Source organism: Vespa mandarinia, chromosome 4 (assembly GCF_050613455.1).
Source record: "Vespa mandarinia isolate Hongniang chromosome 4, ASM5061345v1, whole genome shotgun sequence".
Classification (NCBI taxonomy): domain Eukaryota; kingdom Metazoa; phylum Arthropoda; class Insecta; order Hymenoptera; family Vespidae; genus Vespa; species Vespa mandarinia.
This window is the reverse complement of record NC_140813.1, coordinates 3,783,632-3,801,072: the sequence shown is the minus strand read 5'-3', so window position 1 is coordinate 3,801,072 and position 17,441 is coordinate 3,783,632. Positions and strand designations below refer to the sequence as shown.

The 17,441-nt window shown below is 29.9% G+C and overlaps 4 protein-coding genes across 7 annotated transcripts; all 4 read right to left on the bottom strand.

Annotated features, from left to right (window-relative positions):
- Positions 1-638: 638 nt before the first annotated feature.
- Positions 639-1,923, bottom strand: LOC118445852 (uncharacterized). The gene is made up of 5 exons (XM_035875854.2): positions 1,770-1,923; positions 1,456-1,658; positions 1,204-1,381; positions 1,037-1,120; positions 639-962 (listed from the first exon to the last, which is right to left on the bottom strand). The coding sequence occupies exons 1-5, from the start codon at positions 1,813-1,815 to the stop codon at positions 838-840; spliced, it is 636 nt and encodes a 211-aa protein (XP_035731747.1). The 5' UTR covers positions 1,816-1,923; the 3' UTR covers positions 639-837.
- Positions 1,924-2,514: 591 nt separating this feature from the next.
- Positions 2,515-5,236, bottom strand: LOC118445851 (putative pyruvate dehydrogenase E1 component subunit alpha, mitochondrial). Its single transcript, XM_035875853.2, has 6 exons — positions 4,991-5,236; positions 4,184-4,417; positions 3,883-4,101; positions 3,559-3,807; positions 3,200-3,448; positions 2,515-3,122 (listed from the first exon to the last, which is right to left on the bottom strand). The coding sequence occupies exons 1-6, from the start codon at positions 5,039-5,041 to the stop codon at positions 2,937-2,939; spliced, it is 1,188 nt and encodes a 395-aa protein (XP_035731746.1). The 5' UTR covers positions 5,042-5,236; the 3' UTR covers positions 2,515-2,936.
- An 812-nt stretch (positions 5,237-6,048) lies between these two features.
- mah (solute carrier family member mahogany) lies at positions 6,049-10,080 on the bottom strand. 4 transcript variants are annotated; one of them, XM_085656239.1, is made up of 8 exons: positions 10,015-10,080; positions 8,955-9,021; positions 8,715-8,827; positions 8,126-8,258; positions 7,771-7,905; positions 7,412-7,521; positions 7,074-7,280; positions 6,049-6,862 (listed from the first exon to the last, which is right to left on the bottom strand). In XM_085656239.1, the coding sequence occupies exons 1-8, from the start codon at positions 10,025-10,027 to the stop codon at positions 6,147-6,149; spliced, it is 1,494 nt and encodes a 497-aa protein (XP_085512365.1). In that variant the 5' UTR covers positions 10,028-10,080; the 3' UTR covers positions 6,049-6,146. The 4 variants fall into 4 exon arrangements, with proteins under 4 accessions (XP_085512365.1, XP_035731828.2, XP_085512364.1 ...); XM_035875935.2 differs by lacking the exon at positions 10,015-10,080 and adding an exon at positions 9,826-9,961 and having other exon boundaries at positions 6,050-6,862; positions 8,955-9,075; XM_085656238.1 differs by lacking the exon at positions 10,015-10,080 and adding an exon at positions 9,826-9,961 and having other exon boundaries at positions 6,050-6,862.
- Positions 10,081-10,473: 393 nt separating this feature from the next.
- RpII215 (RNA polymerase II subunit RpII215) lies at positions 10,474-17,376 on the bottom strand. Its single transcript, XM_035875901.2, has 9 exons — positions 17,217-17,376; positions 16,504-16,773; positions 13,748-16,409; positions 13,449-13,654; positions 12,696-13,355; positions 12,222-12,610; positions 12,031-12,149; positions 11,715-11,903; positions 10,474-11,631 (listed from the first exon to the last, which is right to left on the bottom strand). Exons 1-9 carry the CDS (start codon positions 17,292-17,294, stop codon positions 10,490-10,492), a joined length of 5,715 nt encoding a protein of 1,904 aa, XP_035731794.1. The 5' UTR covers positions 17,295-17,376; the 3' UTR covers positions 10,474-10,489.
- Positions 17,377-17,441: the final 65 nt, after the last annotated feature.

Here is a 17,441-nt window from a genome sequence, read left to right as displayed (position 1 = left end):
ATTCTAAAATAATTTTTTAAAGAAACGCACAGAAAAATTATAATTTCTTTATTATTCTTATTTATTCTTATTTATTCTTATTTATTGTTATTGATTTCCATTTATTCTTATTTATGGTTATTTACGCATTTCAGATTAAATACTATATTTTCTACTCTACTATTGTTACTATTATCTATCTTTTATGCTTTAGCTATTTGTGTAATTTTAATTAGAAATAAAAAGTATAAAATTTGTAAAATGAACAAATACTTTTCAATTAAATTATTTTCAGAAAAATATAATCTGACATATGATTTTTCTTGCTTCTGTCAGATGTACTACTAATTTCATTATATATAAAAATTTATGTCACATTAACTCGATTATTAAATATAATGACTTATTATGTCAATAAGGGATATGCCCATGGTGGAGACATTGTTACTCGCTTGCATTTGTAGTTTATATTTTATCTATATCTAACAAGAAAGTCATACTTAATTCAGGCGAAAGATGATGAACAATCTTAAAACAAATTTATATTAAAAGAAAGACATCAATTATATCGAAGAATAATGCCAATATTTTAAAATAATACATTTATTTGACTAAAAATAGCAGTAATATACAACAATGTGATACTATATCAAAGAAATATTAAGTATGTCTATAGCTTAAAGTAAAAAAAGAAATTAATATTATATTATATTATATTATATTATATTAAATGATCTATAATAATCTAATGTTTTAAACCAAATGAAATTTGTTATTGGTGATATGGATAGCAGATAAATCGATAAAAATGTTATTTTATCACAACTCTTTAAGATTAAATTTCTTCAGTCATTGTAATCAGAAAGTTTCATCATCAGATATTTCTGGCAAATCAGGAGATCCACACCTTTCAAATTCATAGTTAGAAAAATGCATAGATAGTTCAAGCTTTGGTATTTCATGGTAGGAAAGTTCCTCAGGTTCTATTAAAAAAAATATATATATATACATTTTCAAATACATAATTAAGCACTAAAATATTTTAGTTATTTTTTACCTGATCCAAATCCTTCATCCATATCGTCTCTTACATGCAACATACATTTGCTAAATTCATTTTCTAAATCAATATTATAATCATCTGTAAACACATAATTTTCAAAATGGCTCTTTTAGATCTTTGTATTCATTTGCATTAAAAATATTAAAAAAGAAATATCATACCTAATTCTAATTCTGGATCATAATACGGCGCTAAAACTTCGGGTTCTGGAAATATCCTTCTTTTCTCTTTCTCTTCTATATATGGTTCTTTGAAAATATTTTTTTCAATTATCTTCTCTTTATTAAATTCAAATGATCCTGCTTTTGAAAATTCATTGGTCACATAAAGTAATTGTTTCTATAAGAAGAAAATATAAAAAATATCTAATATTTAAATAATTACCGATATAATAGAATATTAAATATGCTTACATTGGGCAATTCATTTTTTGAAAAAAATGAATTATTGGTACCATCCTTTTTAAAAATCATTGCACTGCTAGTTGTTGGAATATTCTGATCAGACTTAGATCTTATTGATAAACCTTTTGGTTTGTAATAATCAAATGATTTAGCTATTATACCACCTGTTTGATTTATTGATCTTGTTTCTTTCAAGTGTTCTGTTGTTGACACTGTAAATCATATTACAAGATAGGTTAATTTCTATTTATCGTCACAACGAAAGAATAAAATTAGTTTAACAGCATTGAAAATAACGAAAAAGTAAAATTAATTATACTCACATCTATTTTCATTCATATTGTTAAACACATTAAAAATAGTAGACATGTTTCAAAATTATATTTGTAAAATTTTTATTTAAAATATTTTTAACGAGCCTTAAAATTTGCCGTATTTTCTTCCTTTCGTCCAAACGATTTTATGACGACTCTTTCTATAAACATTATAATGAAGTTAGCAAATAGAACGCCAGCCAATGAACGATCGCTAATGAACGTGCCAAGAACCAATCAGGAACAAGTACAGTCTAGAGAAATGGCGCTGTAATCGTTGAGACGCGCTAAAAACGAAAGACAACATAGATGTTTTTGCTACTTAAGTTTCCCTGTATAAACAGTTATGAAAGTCTGTATCATTTTTAAAAATACTTATTATTTAGAGAATGTTCTACAAAAAGAGAACTTGATATTATTAGAGGTATAAAATTTATTTATATTATTATTAATTTTATTAGGATTAATTTTATTTAGGATTAATTTTATTATTATGATCGGAATAGAAACCAGGATACTATGAAAAACAATTTCATGCGCTTGTATTTTTTTATACTACAAATGTACTAGAGAGAAAGTGAAAGAAAAATTCTAGAATTATAAACTGTTATATATGCATTATCATAGGATTACGTAAGAATTTGTAATGAACATATGCACACAAAAAAGAACTTTTTTATTTGATCTATATTTCTCTTTATATTGACATGTATAAAATAATGTGATCTGAAACTTCCATTTTTATAATACAATTTTAATTAGATCTTTTGATTTTTTTTATTAGGATTATCAGGTTTTTTTTGTAGGATGAATAAGTTAATAATTTTTATAAATGTTCTCCCTCATTGATTGTTTTATTAATAAGGCTATTATCAGCCTAGATTTCTTCCCAAATGCTTCATGTATTTTGCTAATACTTGTTCCTATAAATAATCTATTATACAAGAAATATACAGAGTATAATTTTAAGAAATCCTAACTTTTATATTAAATTAATTTAATAAACGTAGATTGACACAAATGATATATAACTGTAGTTTCCTTCTTCTTGAATATAGAAAAAAGTTAACACTTTGACGAGCTATGAATATGAAGATTATAATAAGCATTAAAATGAGCACAAGATTTTAATGCACATGTTCAACACATAACGTGTAGCAATGATTCTAATTTTTTTTATATATTAACAGGAGTGCTCAACCTGATGTGTTGCAATGGTTTAAATGGTGTGACATTTCGAACTTCATTGTCTACACAATTGACATAAATATCAGCAGTTAATTCACTTAATGGAATTTCTTTATCTGCTTTTGCAATTTTTACTGCATCATCTATTTGTTTCCTTATTTCACTTTCCATCGCCTATATAAAATTAAAAAGATTAATATAACTAATATTCTTTCTGAAATAGTAGAGAAAAAAGAAATAATATATGTAACCTTAAGTTCTTCGGCAGTTGCAAGATTTGAACTCAGTAATCTCTCTTTAAAACTTGTAAGAGGATCTCTTGTTTGTCGTACTTCTTGAATTTCATCTCTAGTACGGTAACTTGTTCCCGGATCTGACATACTATGTCCACTATATCTATATGTAGCTGTTTCCATAATAATAGGTCCTTTTCCAGACGTACAATATTCTACAGCAAACCTTGTTGCTTCTCTTACAGCCAAAACATCCATACCATCGACCTATTAATAAATAATAATTAACACGAATGATAAATAAAAATTGTTAATTATTAATAGAAATATTTGAATTAATTATATGTACAATTATAATTATTAAAAAAAAAACTTACCCAAATGCCAGGGACATAATCCCCTCTCGTATAATAATCTGTACTCGCAGAAGCACGTTCAACGCTAGTACCCATTCCATAACCATTATTTTCACAAATGAAAATACAAGGAATATCCCATAATTTTGCCATGTTATATACCTCAAATACTTGTCCTTGATTTGCTGCACCATCTCCATAAAGGGATAAACACACTCCTCCAGTGTTCAGATATTTTTGAGCAAATCCAATGCCAACTCCTAATGGTACCTAAAAATTAATTTCTTTGTTAAATGGTTACAGATATGATTTCCTGATTTATAAAGTAATAGTTGTTCAACAAACCTGAGCACCCACAATACCATTTCCTCCATAAAAATTTTTAGCATACATATGCATAGAACCACCCTTGCCTTTAGCATTACCTGATTGTCTTCCAGTAAGTTCTGTGAGAACACCTACAGGATCTATACCCATTAAATAAGTCCAACCATGTGCACGGTAAGCAGTGATTACAGCATCTTGTGGTCTGAGAGCAGCTTTCATACCAACAGCACAAGCTTCCTAAAAACATATAAACAGAAGATATAAAACTATGTTCTTGAAACGAATTAAATTAAATTTTTTTAAATACAATATTACTTACTTGACCAGAATATAAATGGCAAAAACCTCGGACAATTTTTTCTTTGTATAAATTTCCAGCTGATGTTTCTAAGCGTCGTATTGTGTGCAAATTTTTATACATTTCTAAAGCATCACTTTTAGTTACTGTTACATGATTAGATGGACCGGTATCCAATTTATGTAAGCGAAAAGGTTTTGTCTCAAAACTGGCTTCTGTTGCATAATTGTTTTTTTTATTAAAGAAGTTGATTACCTATAAATATATATGAAAAACCAAAGAAGAATTATCCTGATATCACTTAATAAAAGAAATTTTTATTCAATGTGATATAGATAAACTGTAATGATCTTTAAATCTTTATTATTTAAATGAAAATAATAAAATACCATTTTTCATACTTTTATATTAAATTAATGTAGAAGAAATGAATTGTAGAAATTATAATTGTAATTTAATTATTCAAATTACTTTACATTTTTATAAAAGATAAAAAGTCAGCATATTTAGAAAACTCACATATGGATATAACAATGCTGAATTAATTCAACAAAATATATGTGTGTGTATGTGTGTGTGTGTGTGTGTGTATACATATAATAAAGTGCAAGTAAAAACAATTGAACAAAAACAGCATTGTACTTAACACGTACCTCATTCCAATTTCCAAACTGACATAGTGTCCGAGATTTAAAAAGAATAGGGAAGTGTATTTTAAGTGAAAATTTCGTAAAGAAACTAATAGGCTTTATAATTAAGGGGGATTATGGAACTCGTTGAAAATTAAAAAAGTAAAGATCGCTTATTATATATTCATATTGTACTCACGTTTCTTCGAGATATCTGCGTACTAGCAGTTCTGAGACAATTTGGTATCATTTTTATCAAATAATTTTACAATGGCGAAGGGAAAAAATTACAATAAAAAAAGGAAAATCGTATTTTCTTTAGATACAATATGTAAAATGACGTCAAAAGATGAGAAGCAGCACTTGGCACACTGAATAATTTCGGGGAATGTCGAAATGTAGGTTGTATAAAGGACAGGTTGGACTATATGATCCCCACTACACGATTTTAACTTATGGCGATTATTACGTGATAGCCACGTGACATTGACACTTTGATGATTGAATAAAAAGCTATGTTAGATAATTATACAATTGTATAATATAATATATATATATATATATATATATATATATGATATAAAATAATACCTATTAGAAGCTATAATTTTCATATATTTTTTTTATAATTATATTTGTAAAATTATTTTTTTTAATTCAAAAGGACAAAAACTTTGTTATTAATATGCTTCTTATATATCTAATTTTCTCTTTAAATAATTGCATGTTATCACAAAATATCTAAATATCTTATTTTTATATTAAATATTAATTGTTATTTATATTAATGTCTTCAAGTAAACAAATTTTTATATTTTGTATTTCCCGCGCGAATTTTCTCAATTTGCGATTTTTTTGAATCAGCCTTACAACTGTTAAGAACTATATCTATAGAACAGAGAGAGAGAGAGAGAGAGAGAAAATATCTTAATTTTAATCTTATTAGATAACATTATTTGATATTCGCATCGTCTTATGAACGATAGAATATATATAGTTCTCTGATAAGAAAATAACAAAGTATTACGATTTGAAGCATATTTAAAAAATTTTTTTATTTGTTATTTTTTATGTGCATTCAAAATTTAGATTTGAATTTTCCCGCACTTTCTTATTCATATATAAAATACTTCCTGTTAACTTTTAAATTATCACGAACTTTCTCACGTATGTCATAAATATATAGATTTTTCTTAAAAAATTTTTAATCATTATTCTGTTATTATTATTTGATATATATGTTCACATATATACATACATATACACATTCATTTACGCTACACATATAATATACAAAAACGTAATATGCTACGTACATAAAAATAAAAAATAAAAGAGAACACAAAGAAATAAAATTAAATAGCATCTTGTACAACACTTGCATTAATGATACATGGCGATGTAAAACGTACATAACGAATAGTATTTTTAATGTTAATATAAGTAGATGATATTGTAATTCCTATACCAATAATTACAATGAAATAACCAAACCAATTCATTGTCTTTTTAAGATCGCAAATTACTCGAGATTTAAACGGTGATTGTGCTAAATGGACTCGTCTTCGACGATTTTTCAAAGATGGTTGACTAGCGTCGATAAGAATGGCCTCTTCTTGACGATTTCTTCTTATTAATGAAAATTCATTCAAAGTTACAAGATTAGAATAATTTTCTTCATCATCGATCTCATCGTCCTCCAATCGTTCATCAATATCATTTTCCATATCGTAATAATAAACATACGAATATTTATATGGTATGGATTTAGCAACATCCAAAAAACCATCATAAACGGATCTCGAATGTATTCTTGGATCCAAATTAACATCGCTCATACTTAATCGTCTTTCAGATGTCGAATAAATTTCCGGTGTTGAAACATTATTCGCTCTATTTTTCAAAGCTACCGCTCTGGCATACATCAATGGCGGAAGTACGAAAACCAATGGTCCCGTTAATGATCCACCAATCAGAGCCATTACTATATCGAAGCGCGGAACTGATTCTCCTACGGCAACTCCGAAAAAAACAACTGCCGATCTTAAGGCACAACGTTTCCATCCGAATGCTGTAAAAAAAGAAAGAAAAGAAAAAAAAATAAATAAATAAATAAAACACAAAAAAAACTGTACATATAATATATCATTGTAAGTATATTTTAAAAATTTAATGCGTCTAATTTTAATTTAAAGTAAATTGTTATCTCGAATAGTAATTTTTCTTTTCTTTTAATTTCTTTTCAAAATTCTTTTATATTTAAGATTACACCTCTTACTTACATCTCTCTATTTGAAATTTATCCTCAAGATGTTGAAAAAGTGCCGAATGTCCTAATGCACTGGATAAACATAATTGAAGAGCAGCTAATAAAATAGCACCATTTATTGCAAATCCTTTTGGTACATTTTGAAGAATATTTGCTGTTACATTCCCTTCATATTTCCACATGGCCAAACCCGTTGTTACTCCAAAAAGTAATATACTGACTACAATTATAATTGATTAATGTAATTTTTCATAGAGAAACAATTAAGGTTTGAAGATTAATATAATAAATTTTCAATAATATAAGTTTTTTAATTTAAAAATTTAATTTCATTGGGAATAAGATATTTACCAAAAAAGGAGAATATAATAGCTTTATTAATATCTCGAGGATTGTGCATGTCAACTTGAATGGTCATCAGTGTTGGATGTACGTCAAACAGAAAGGCCAACATACCGTAACTGAAGTTAATTAATTAATTACTATATATATAATTATCATGCTGATTGATGGTTATACAAAATCAAATCAAAGAATTCAATTGAAATTAAACGTAAAAAACAATTAAAGTATACGAACAATTATAATAATTTATAATTGGATTTCGTATTTATAATTAAATCAAATTGCAATCGATATTCTAAATTATAAACAATGTAATTACACACACACACACACACACACATATATATATATACACATATACATACCCAGATATAAATTTATCCCAAGTCGGTGAAGTTGGTATCGGCAAATGATCGATCGTTCGATCATCGTTGATGATGCACCACCAAATCAGTGTTGTGGTAAAAATGATCATACCACACGAAAACATTGTCAACCATCTATAATATTTACAAAAGAAAAAAACAAAAAATATATATATAATAAAAAAGAAAAAAAAATTACAAGCTTAAATTATCAAATTTATATTACAAATATAAAATGAAAATTGTTCCGAAGAAATTTCTATTTTTCTTCAGCGTGTAAAAAAAATATAGTTAGTATATTATAATAGAATGTAAAAGAAATTGAGAAGATCAATGATCATGAATATCTTATTACTTCATATCTCGTGGACTTCCTAACCACATGAAAGGACAGAGCAGCATACCGACCAGAAGTAACCAGTAACAAAAAGAAAGATCAAATCGTTCATCCGATATTCTAACTCCAAATATTTGTAGATTCTGCGACGCTAAAATAGAATAAGACGATTTTACAAACTTGTTATATTCGATATTACATTTTTTTTTTATATTCGTACAATTTAAAGAAGATACCCAAATTTTTGTTTACTTATACATATATATATATATATATATATATATATATATATATGTATAAGTAAACAAATATATATATATATATATATATATATATATATATATATATATATTAAATTCTTTATTTTATTTTATTAACATGCGTATTATAAATCACAATATAATATTGTACAATATATTTCTTAAATTATAATAAACGTAAGAAAAGTATAATGTATAAATTTAATATATTCTATTAATTTACGCAATTTTTTATACCTGTATGCGTTTTTATTTTTTTTTATTTTTTGATTTTTTCGTATTTATCTATATAGCTATATTTATATTGATTTTATATAGTTTCTTTTTTTTTCATGTAATTGACCTACCGACCAATAAATTGGGTATTCCACAACCAAAAATTGTAAGATCCAAAATAAAAGTTACAATAGTTCGTGCTCGTGGACCCAGTGTTAATTCGGTTACTGCTGCTAATGGATACCTAAGAGTAAGTCAAATATTGAATTTGGAGAACCAATTTTTCTGACAATTAAATACATATATTTGAGAATAAAAAAATGTTTATGTTAATTAATTTTGTATAAAAATTTTTTGCATCAGAATCCTACCGATTTTTTCGAGAGATCAACGGATCCAAATTCGTAGCTATGATCCATGATTTTCCAAGAAGTGCAGCTGTGTATATTTGTAATCCAAAAACAATGAATACCAAAGGAATTCCAAATAATCCTAAAATCATTTCATGCTTTGCTTTTTATATGTATTAATTAACCCATCGAGATCATTAAAATACACGATCGAGTGAAATCACTTGCTTAAAAAGTATTATCTATGTATATATCTCTGCATATGAGAGCAATTTACAAAATTTGCAGCTTTTCTGTTCTTTTTTATATTTTTTTTTCTTTGTTTTTATTTTTTTTATTTATTTATTTATTTTTTTTTTTAATATATAAATTTCATTCTTAAAGTGAAAAATAGCCACGAATTTTTCAAACTATTCTAGTGTAAATATATATGTACTTAAAAAACAACCGAGTATATCCGCATAATCGCATCAATTGGTTTATTTTTTCAGGTCGCATTTATAAACGCATAAAACGTAAATTTATACATAACTTTCGTTAAATGTCTAACAAGATTATTATTATTATTATTATTATTATTGTTGTTGTTATTACTATTTTGTTTTTTTTATTTTTTTTTTATTTTTTGTCAAAATATTATCTTTCTCTGTTATACCGCGTATATAATACATTTATATTAAATTCTTATTTTAATTTAAAAAGAAAAAAAACAAAAACAAAAAGAAATATTCAGTTAAACACACGCGATTTAGCGAATGTATCTGTTTTTTAAATAGTTTCAAATCACTTCGCTCAACCGCAATCACAAAATTTTAATTTTTCATTTGTCAACTACCAGAAGATATCGTGCAAGAGGAAATGGGTTTTTTTTAAAAGAAAATTAATAACTCACCGCACTGAATGATAGCACTTGGCAAAGCGATTATTGGAAAAACACCAAATATATCAATAATACATAAAGTAGTGAAAAATAAAGAAAGATCTGAATTAACATCCTTAAAAATAAGAGGTACACTTTCGTGAATCATGATGAGAAAGCATTTGCACTGGCTTCGACATCACTATGAGAGAGAATACGAACCAGTTTCCTTCATGCACGTTAACAACAAGTAACTTGATACATCCTCCTATCGAACGCAAGTCGTGGTCACAGCGACTGTGGGAACGTTGCAAGAAGACCTACAACTTTCTCTCTATTCTCGGTCATATATGCGTGCTTTCTATGTGACATAAGCCCTTTGAATAATCCAAAGTCGATGTATTACTTAAATATGTTAATATTCATGTCAAATACAAAAGGCTTTTCGATAGATAGAATTCAATATCTTTGAATGGATAATAACCACATACATTCCTTATTACATATGAAATAAAATAAAATAAAATATATGAATAAAATAAAAAAAAAAAAAAAAAAAGAAAAGAAAGAAAAAAAAAAGAAAAGAAAAGAAAATATTTTAAGGGCAACAATATGAACGTTATAATTACAAGTTCTCGTACACATTCTTATCTTACAATGAATATTTAAAGCTAACAAATTAAAGATAGGATGCGCTTTAATCGTCCGTTTCGTAAGCAGGCGATGCCGGTGAATAAGTTGGACTCGTAGGAGAGTAACCAGGTACCGGAGGCGAGTAGGTTGGACTTGTTGGCGAATAACTAGGACTCGTTGGAGTATAAGTAGGACTTGTAGGGGAATATTTCGTACTCGAAGGTGAATATTGAGGACTCGTTGGCGAATACGTAGGACTCGTCGGCGAGTAATTCGGACTGCTAGGTGAATATCTTGTACTACCAGTAGCCGTGTGCTGTGGTGAACTTGGAGAATACGATGGACTTGTCGGCGAATAAGTTGGACTTGTAGGAGAATATGTTGGGCTCGCTGGAGTATATTGTGGCGACGTTCCAGCAAAGGAAGGTGAAGTAGGCGAATAACTCGGACTTGTTGGTGAATATTTTGGACTACTTGGAGAATAACTTGGACTAGCCGGTGAATATTGAGGTGAACTAGGTGAATAACTTGGACTGGTAGGCGAGTAAGACGGTGAGGCTGGTGTGTAATTAGGTGAACTAGGTGAATAGCTTGGACTGGTTGGCGAATAACTCGGACTTGTCGGCGAGTAACTTGGACTTGTCGGCGAGTAACTTGGACTTGTTGGAGAATAACTTGGACTTGTTGGGGAGTAACTTGGGCTTGTTGGCGAATAACTCGGCGAAGTCGGTGAATAACTTGGACTGGTAGGTGAATAACTTGGTGACGTTGGTGAATAGCTCGGTGAAGTTGGTGAATAACTTGGACTTGTTGGTGAATAACTTGGCGATGTTGGTGAATAACTTGGCGAAGTCGGCGAATAACTTGGACTTGTTGGTGAATAACTTGGGCTGGTAGGTGAATAACTTGGTGACGTTGGTGAATAGTTCGGACTAGTTGGTGAATATGTTGGACTGGTGGGCGAATAATTCGGACTCGACGGTGTCATACTGGGTGATGTTGGTAAATAAGCTGGTGACGTAGGCGAGTAACTTGGCGAAGCACCGCCGGCTGGTGACATTGGATAAGGACTCATACTTGGTCCTGGACTTCCAGGACTTCCTGGTTGTGGAGAATAGGCGGAATATGCTGGAGACAATCCCGAAGCATCGGATGCTCCCGATGGTGAGAAACAAGCACCTCCTGGTGTCATCCCGCTTCCCAAAGCTATACATAAATTATTTCATATAAAATCTGTGCTTAATTAACAATTGTTATATATTTCATTAAATACGAATATGAAAACGTACCAGGCGACATACTCGATGCACCATAACCAGGAGTAGCTCCCATCCACGGTGTCATCTGAGGACTCATACTCGGAGTCGCAACACTACCAAAGAACATACCGGCAGTTCCCATTACACCAGCACCTACCGCCATTGGTATTTCAATTCCAGCTTTACATTTCTCTGCATCGAGTAGTAAATCGAAGCAACCTATGGGACACGAACAAATTAAAAATATATCTTTCCTATTTTTGAAAATACATCTTGAGATTTAATTTGATCAATATTATTATAGTATTCAATTGTCAATTGTTGTATCCATTAAATTATTTCTTACCAGTTCCTATACGTGGTAGTTGACCCATAATAATATTTTCTGATACTCCTCTCATAGGATCAACTTCAGCATGCGAAGCAGCGTCCAATAGAACGTCGACCGTTTCTTCGAAGGAACATCTATAATAATGGAATAATAAATTTTTTATTTTCTTCTTTTATCTTAAATAAGATAACATATGGATTACAAACCTCATTAATGCTCCGGTGTCCTGTCTGTTGATTCCATGACGAGTTATAGCCATTAAATGACCTTTAGCAGTCATAACGTCACAAAGTAAAGCGAGATGTCGATAATTTACATAAAGACCATAGAATTGTAATACAGCATTCATTTCTTTTTCAACAGACTTTCGTACAGCTTCGATACCCAATACTTGGAATATTTCGCAAATGTCATTGCTGAATGTTCGAACCGGATCAACGTCTCTTTCACTTAACACTTTCATTAAACTTGTTCCATCAGTTTCAAGTAACCATTCTGCTATCGCTTTAAATTCACCTGTCTCCGTTATAACAATTCGCTTTTTCGAATCAGTTTGCGGTAAATGCATGTATACTTTACCAATAGCTTCGATACCCTGAAAATATATTTGACATTAGTCATTAATCAATATATTATATATAATCATTTATATATTATAAAATAGAAAATTCTAAACATACTTGTAAAGTCATGTCACTAAGCATATTAGCTTCTATACACCGAAGGAACATATCATCTTCCATTTTATCCACAGTTTCTTCTTCTGTGTCTTGGAATTTATTGTCATCACTATTCATAATCCTAATTCGTAAGACCAATTTTTCTGCATTATCATCATTGAATATACAATTCAAATCATCTCCAAAACCTGCATTAATTTTTTCTGCAATCTGTTCCATGGTCAATTTTTTATCCGTCATCCTTTTTCTGTCTAATTCAATACGTAACAACCAAGGTGATATTTTTGTTGGATCGAAGTCCGGCATTTCGTAATATACATTGACAAACTCTTGATCTTCAGCAATGACAGTATTTTGTGGGTCAGGATCATAATAAATCGCGGTATTGGCAGTTACTTTTCGTAACGTAGTATGTTCAAGACGACAGAGAACGTTTTTCGCTTTTTCAGCATCCCTGGCAGCAGCACCAGTTAAAAATACTGTCAATGAAGGTGCTTTTGGTTTTTTGCTAATGTTAATAATTTCTTTCAATCTGGGTACACCAAGAGTTACGTTCTTCGACGAGACACCGGCGAAGTGGAAAGTATTGAGTGTCATCTGTGTTGCAGGTTCACCAAGAGATTGTGCAGCTAATGCACCTACCATTTCACCTGGTGACACCTAAAAAATTCAATTAAAATAATTTATAAGCATAATTATAATAATCGATCTGCATAATTCATAGATATTTAATTTATATTTCATTCATCATACTTGTGCTTGTTGGAACCTAGTTTCAATTTCTCCAATAAGCCATTCAAAAGCTTCACTGGAAAGTCTGAATTCTTCAGATACACATTTTGTACATAGAGTTGATCTCACTAAACATTGGAATAACAATGTTGCATTTTCATTAGCTTGTTTACTTAATCTATCATCTCCAGCTACAATTATACATTTCTCTAAAAGATCTTTTACACCTAAAAAAAAAAAAAAGAAAATGAATCAGAGATTAAGTATATTTTAATTTTGCAATATTGAAAAAATATAATTATAAATATTATTGTATAAACCTTGTATGACTCTCATAGGACTGAGATCAGTAGGAGCTCTTTTATTGATGTGGAAAATTTTTTGGACATTCCAAATCATTCTCTGTAAATTACATGGGAGTACAACTTTGGATTCTCCGCTAGGAAAAATTTCACGAAGAACAGCTCTATCTCTATTAAGTTGTTCCCATTCTCTTTCTAATTCGGAAATTACTTCACCCGATCCCATCATTTCACGGACAATATCTTCATTAAATATACGTCTCAGATATCGTTCGTTGGTTGGATCAAATTTAAACTTCTTTTCAAATGCTTTATTGCTGAGTTTAATAGTAGGTAAGTTTTGAAACTCGACCGTTTCACCGCATAAACCATCCTCACCATAACGTAATTGAATAAGTTGCCCAACAGAATTTCTTACAGTTCCATCATAATGAACCATTACAGACTCCATAGCTTTGATCAAACGACGCTGAATATATCCTGTTTCTGCAGTTTTGACAGCAGTATCAATAAGACCTTCACGACCGCCCATAGCATGGAAATAGAACTCGGATGGTGTAAGACCGGCTAAGTATGAATTCTCAACAAATCCTCTAGATTCAGGACCATAATCGTCCTTGATAAAATGCGGCAAAGTTCTTTTACGAAAACCGAAAGGTATTCTTTTACCTTCAACGTTTTGTTGTCCTACACAAGCAATAACTTGGGAAATATTAATATTTGATCCTTTTGAACCTGATACGACCATAGCTTTTAAATTATTATATTCAGTTAAAGATTTTTTAGCAGAGCCACCAGTTTTATCACGAGCGTCATTCAAAATTCTGTTTACTTGATTTTCGAATGTTTGCCTCAAGGTGTTACCAGGTGTAGGCTCTAATTCCATATTATGAGCTTTTTGGATAACTTCTATCACGTCTTCTTTGGCTTTCTTGATAGCTTTTTGGATTTCTAAGTATGTCTGTGGATCAGCAATAGTATCACCAATACCAATTGAATGACCTTCTAATAATAACCAATTATTGATCACAGTTTGAATATTTCCATAAAAACGTCCACATACTTCATGGCCTAATTCCAGCATACAAATATGAAGTAAGGATCCTGCTGATGTACCTAAAGTTTTTTTACAAAGAATACCCATAACTAATTCTCCATGTTCCACCATAACTTTCGTATCACCAGGCGATATCCATTTATATGGTCCGTCATCTTCTTCATCTGGATGTGTGCTGTGTGTTCTTATCATATTTACATTTCCTGGTATGATCAAGGAAAAAATTTGTTTCCCAGTCCAAAGAGGTTTTGGTTTCAATATACATGGTTGAGGCATTTTGCCATCCCAACTAGGTAAAAACATAAGAATATTCATCATTTGTTCTTTTTCTATAAAAACGTCTCTTTTTGTCATTTTCCTCACAGCAGTTAAAGTATCTTGTACAATACCCATAACTGGTTTATTTGCTTGAGGAGTAATAATTTGACGAGGAGTAACATGTATATTTTCTACTTCCGCACGTGTCTCCATTGATTGTGGAACATGAAGATTCATCTCGTCTCCGTCGAAATCGGCATTATAGGGTGATGTACAACTTAAATTCATACGGAAAGTACTCCATGGGAGAACTTTAACTCTATGGCCCATCATACTCATTTTGTGAAGAGTTGGTTGTCGATTAAAAATAACCAAATCTCCATCTCTGATATGTCTTTCTACTCTATATCCACATTGTAGATGAAGATCAGAAGGTTTTGGATGAAATCTTAAATCTATACGTTCTCCATTATCTCTGACTATATACTTCGCACCAGGATACTGCGAATTTCCACGTCTTACTAACTCCTGCATCTTGTCAATATTGAAAGGCGTTACAATTTCTGGAAATGTTAAATTTTGAGCAATGCTACGAGGAACGCCTACTTGATCGATTCTTAAATTTGGGTCTGGTGTAATGACAGTACGTGCTGAAAAATCTACACGCTTGCCCATCAAGTTGCCTCGTATTCTTCCCTCTTTCCCTTTTAGCCTTGCTTTTATGGCCTTCAATGGCTTTCCAGATTTTTGCATTGCTCTTGGCATACCAGGCATGTCATTATCTACTAATGTTGCTACATGAAATTGTAACATTTTTATATTTTCTGATATAACATGAGCCGCTGCACCAGCTTGTTCATTTCTTAATAATTCATTATTTGATTTGATTATATCTGCTAATTTATGTGTCAAATCATCTTGATTTTTAGCTGAACCATACATGATAACTGCTGGTCTTACTGACAATGGTGGAACTGGTAACACTGTAACTACCATCCAGTCCGGTCTTGCAAATTTAGGATCCATACCAAGAATAAATGATTCTTCATCAGTGATGTGTTTCAAAATTTCCCACGCTCTCTCAGCAGTTAAAACTATCTTCTTTTCTTGGGAATCTTCATTTACATGTTTCCATTCTGCAGTAACATCTAATCCAGATCTTCTCAAATTTGGCTGGTACCTACCACAACCTCCATGACCTGGTTTTCTATCTGTGGGTTGTTGTTCAGAACTTTCTTTATTGATATCCATTTCATCTCCTCCTTCGCAGATATTTTTACTTTTGCACAAATCATATACAAATGTAAGACGTTTACGTGGTTGACCTTTTGTCTTCATAACTATTTCTTTGATTTTTGGATTGTGCTATTGAAATATATTACAATTTATATAATTTCACATATTAAAAATTGATCAAAGAAATTATGGACTTAATAATTATATCACAAAGTATACTTACTGGACTGACTAACAGTTTTGAACAATAAAAACATACACATCTAAGAATTTTTATTGTCTTTGTAATAAATCCAACATGAAAAACAGGTTTGGCCAAATCTATATGTCCAAAATGACCTGGACACTCTGTCATATTACCAGCACATGTTTGACATCGAGAATTTCTATCAATTACCCCTTGTCTTGGATCCATAAGGCCACCGAGCTTCGGTCGACCTCCTTCCATAGTTTCTGGAAAGCGTATGCCTCCATCTGTAACTGACATACGACGCTGTAAAGAAAAAAATAATAGATTAAAATAAAATAAAAATAGAAAAATTATTTATTATTATAATATATAAATAAATTATTATTTATATTGAAGTGTACATTGATATGATTTAATAATAATTTGTAAAAATTGTGAAATTACAAGCATAATATTTCCATGTCATTCAATTGATTTCTATATTGATATTAAAATATATTTTTAATTACGTTTTAATCGCTTTTAATCATCATTCTTATTGATGAAAAATATTATTATTTTTATCAAAATTTTAACCAATAAATAATTTTTAAAATAAATTTTCCAATTATTACTGATTAGAAGTAATGTAATGTAAGTACACCAAGCAACGGTATAATGTCGTCATGTTATCGTATTATTATATTTTGCACGAGTAAAATAATATTTTCTAAGATATTCTTTATCACAATAAAAAATATACTTACTATTTCATCTGGAGAAAGAATGCCAAATTGCACTCTTTTTACTGTTCTTAAAGGTGCTTTGGAATCGGACGTGGCCATTTTAACAAATTCACACCACCGACTTCTGCGTCGCTACTTCTTCCAACTGCTTTTCAAGGGGAAACACTAACACGAGTCTTTTACCGATCAAAGCGCCATCAACTTCAAAATGTTACTTGTTTTTTTTTTCTTTTTTTTTTTTTTTTT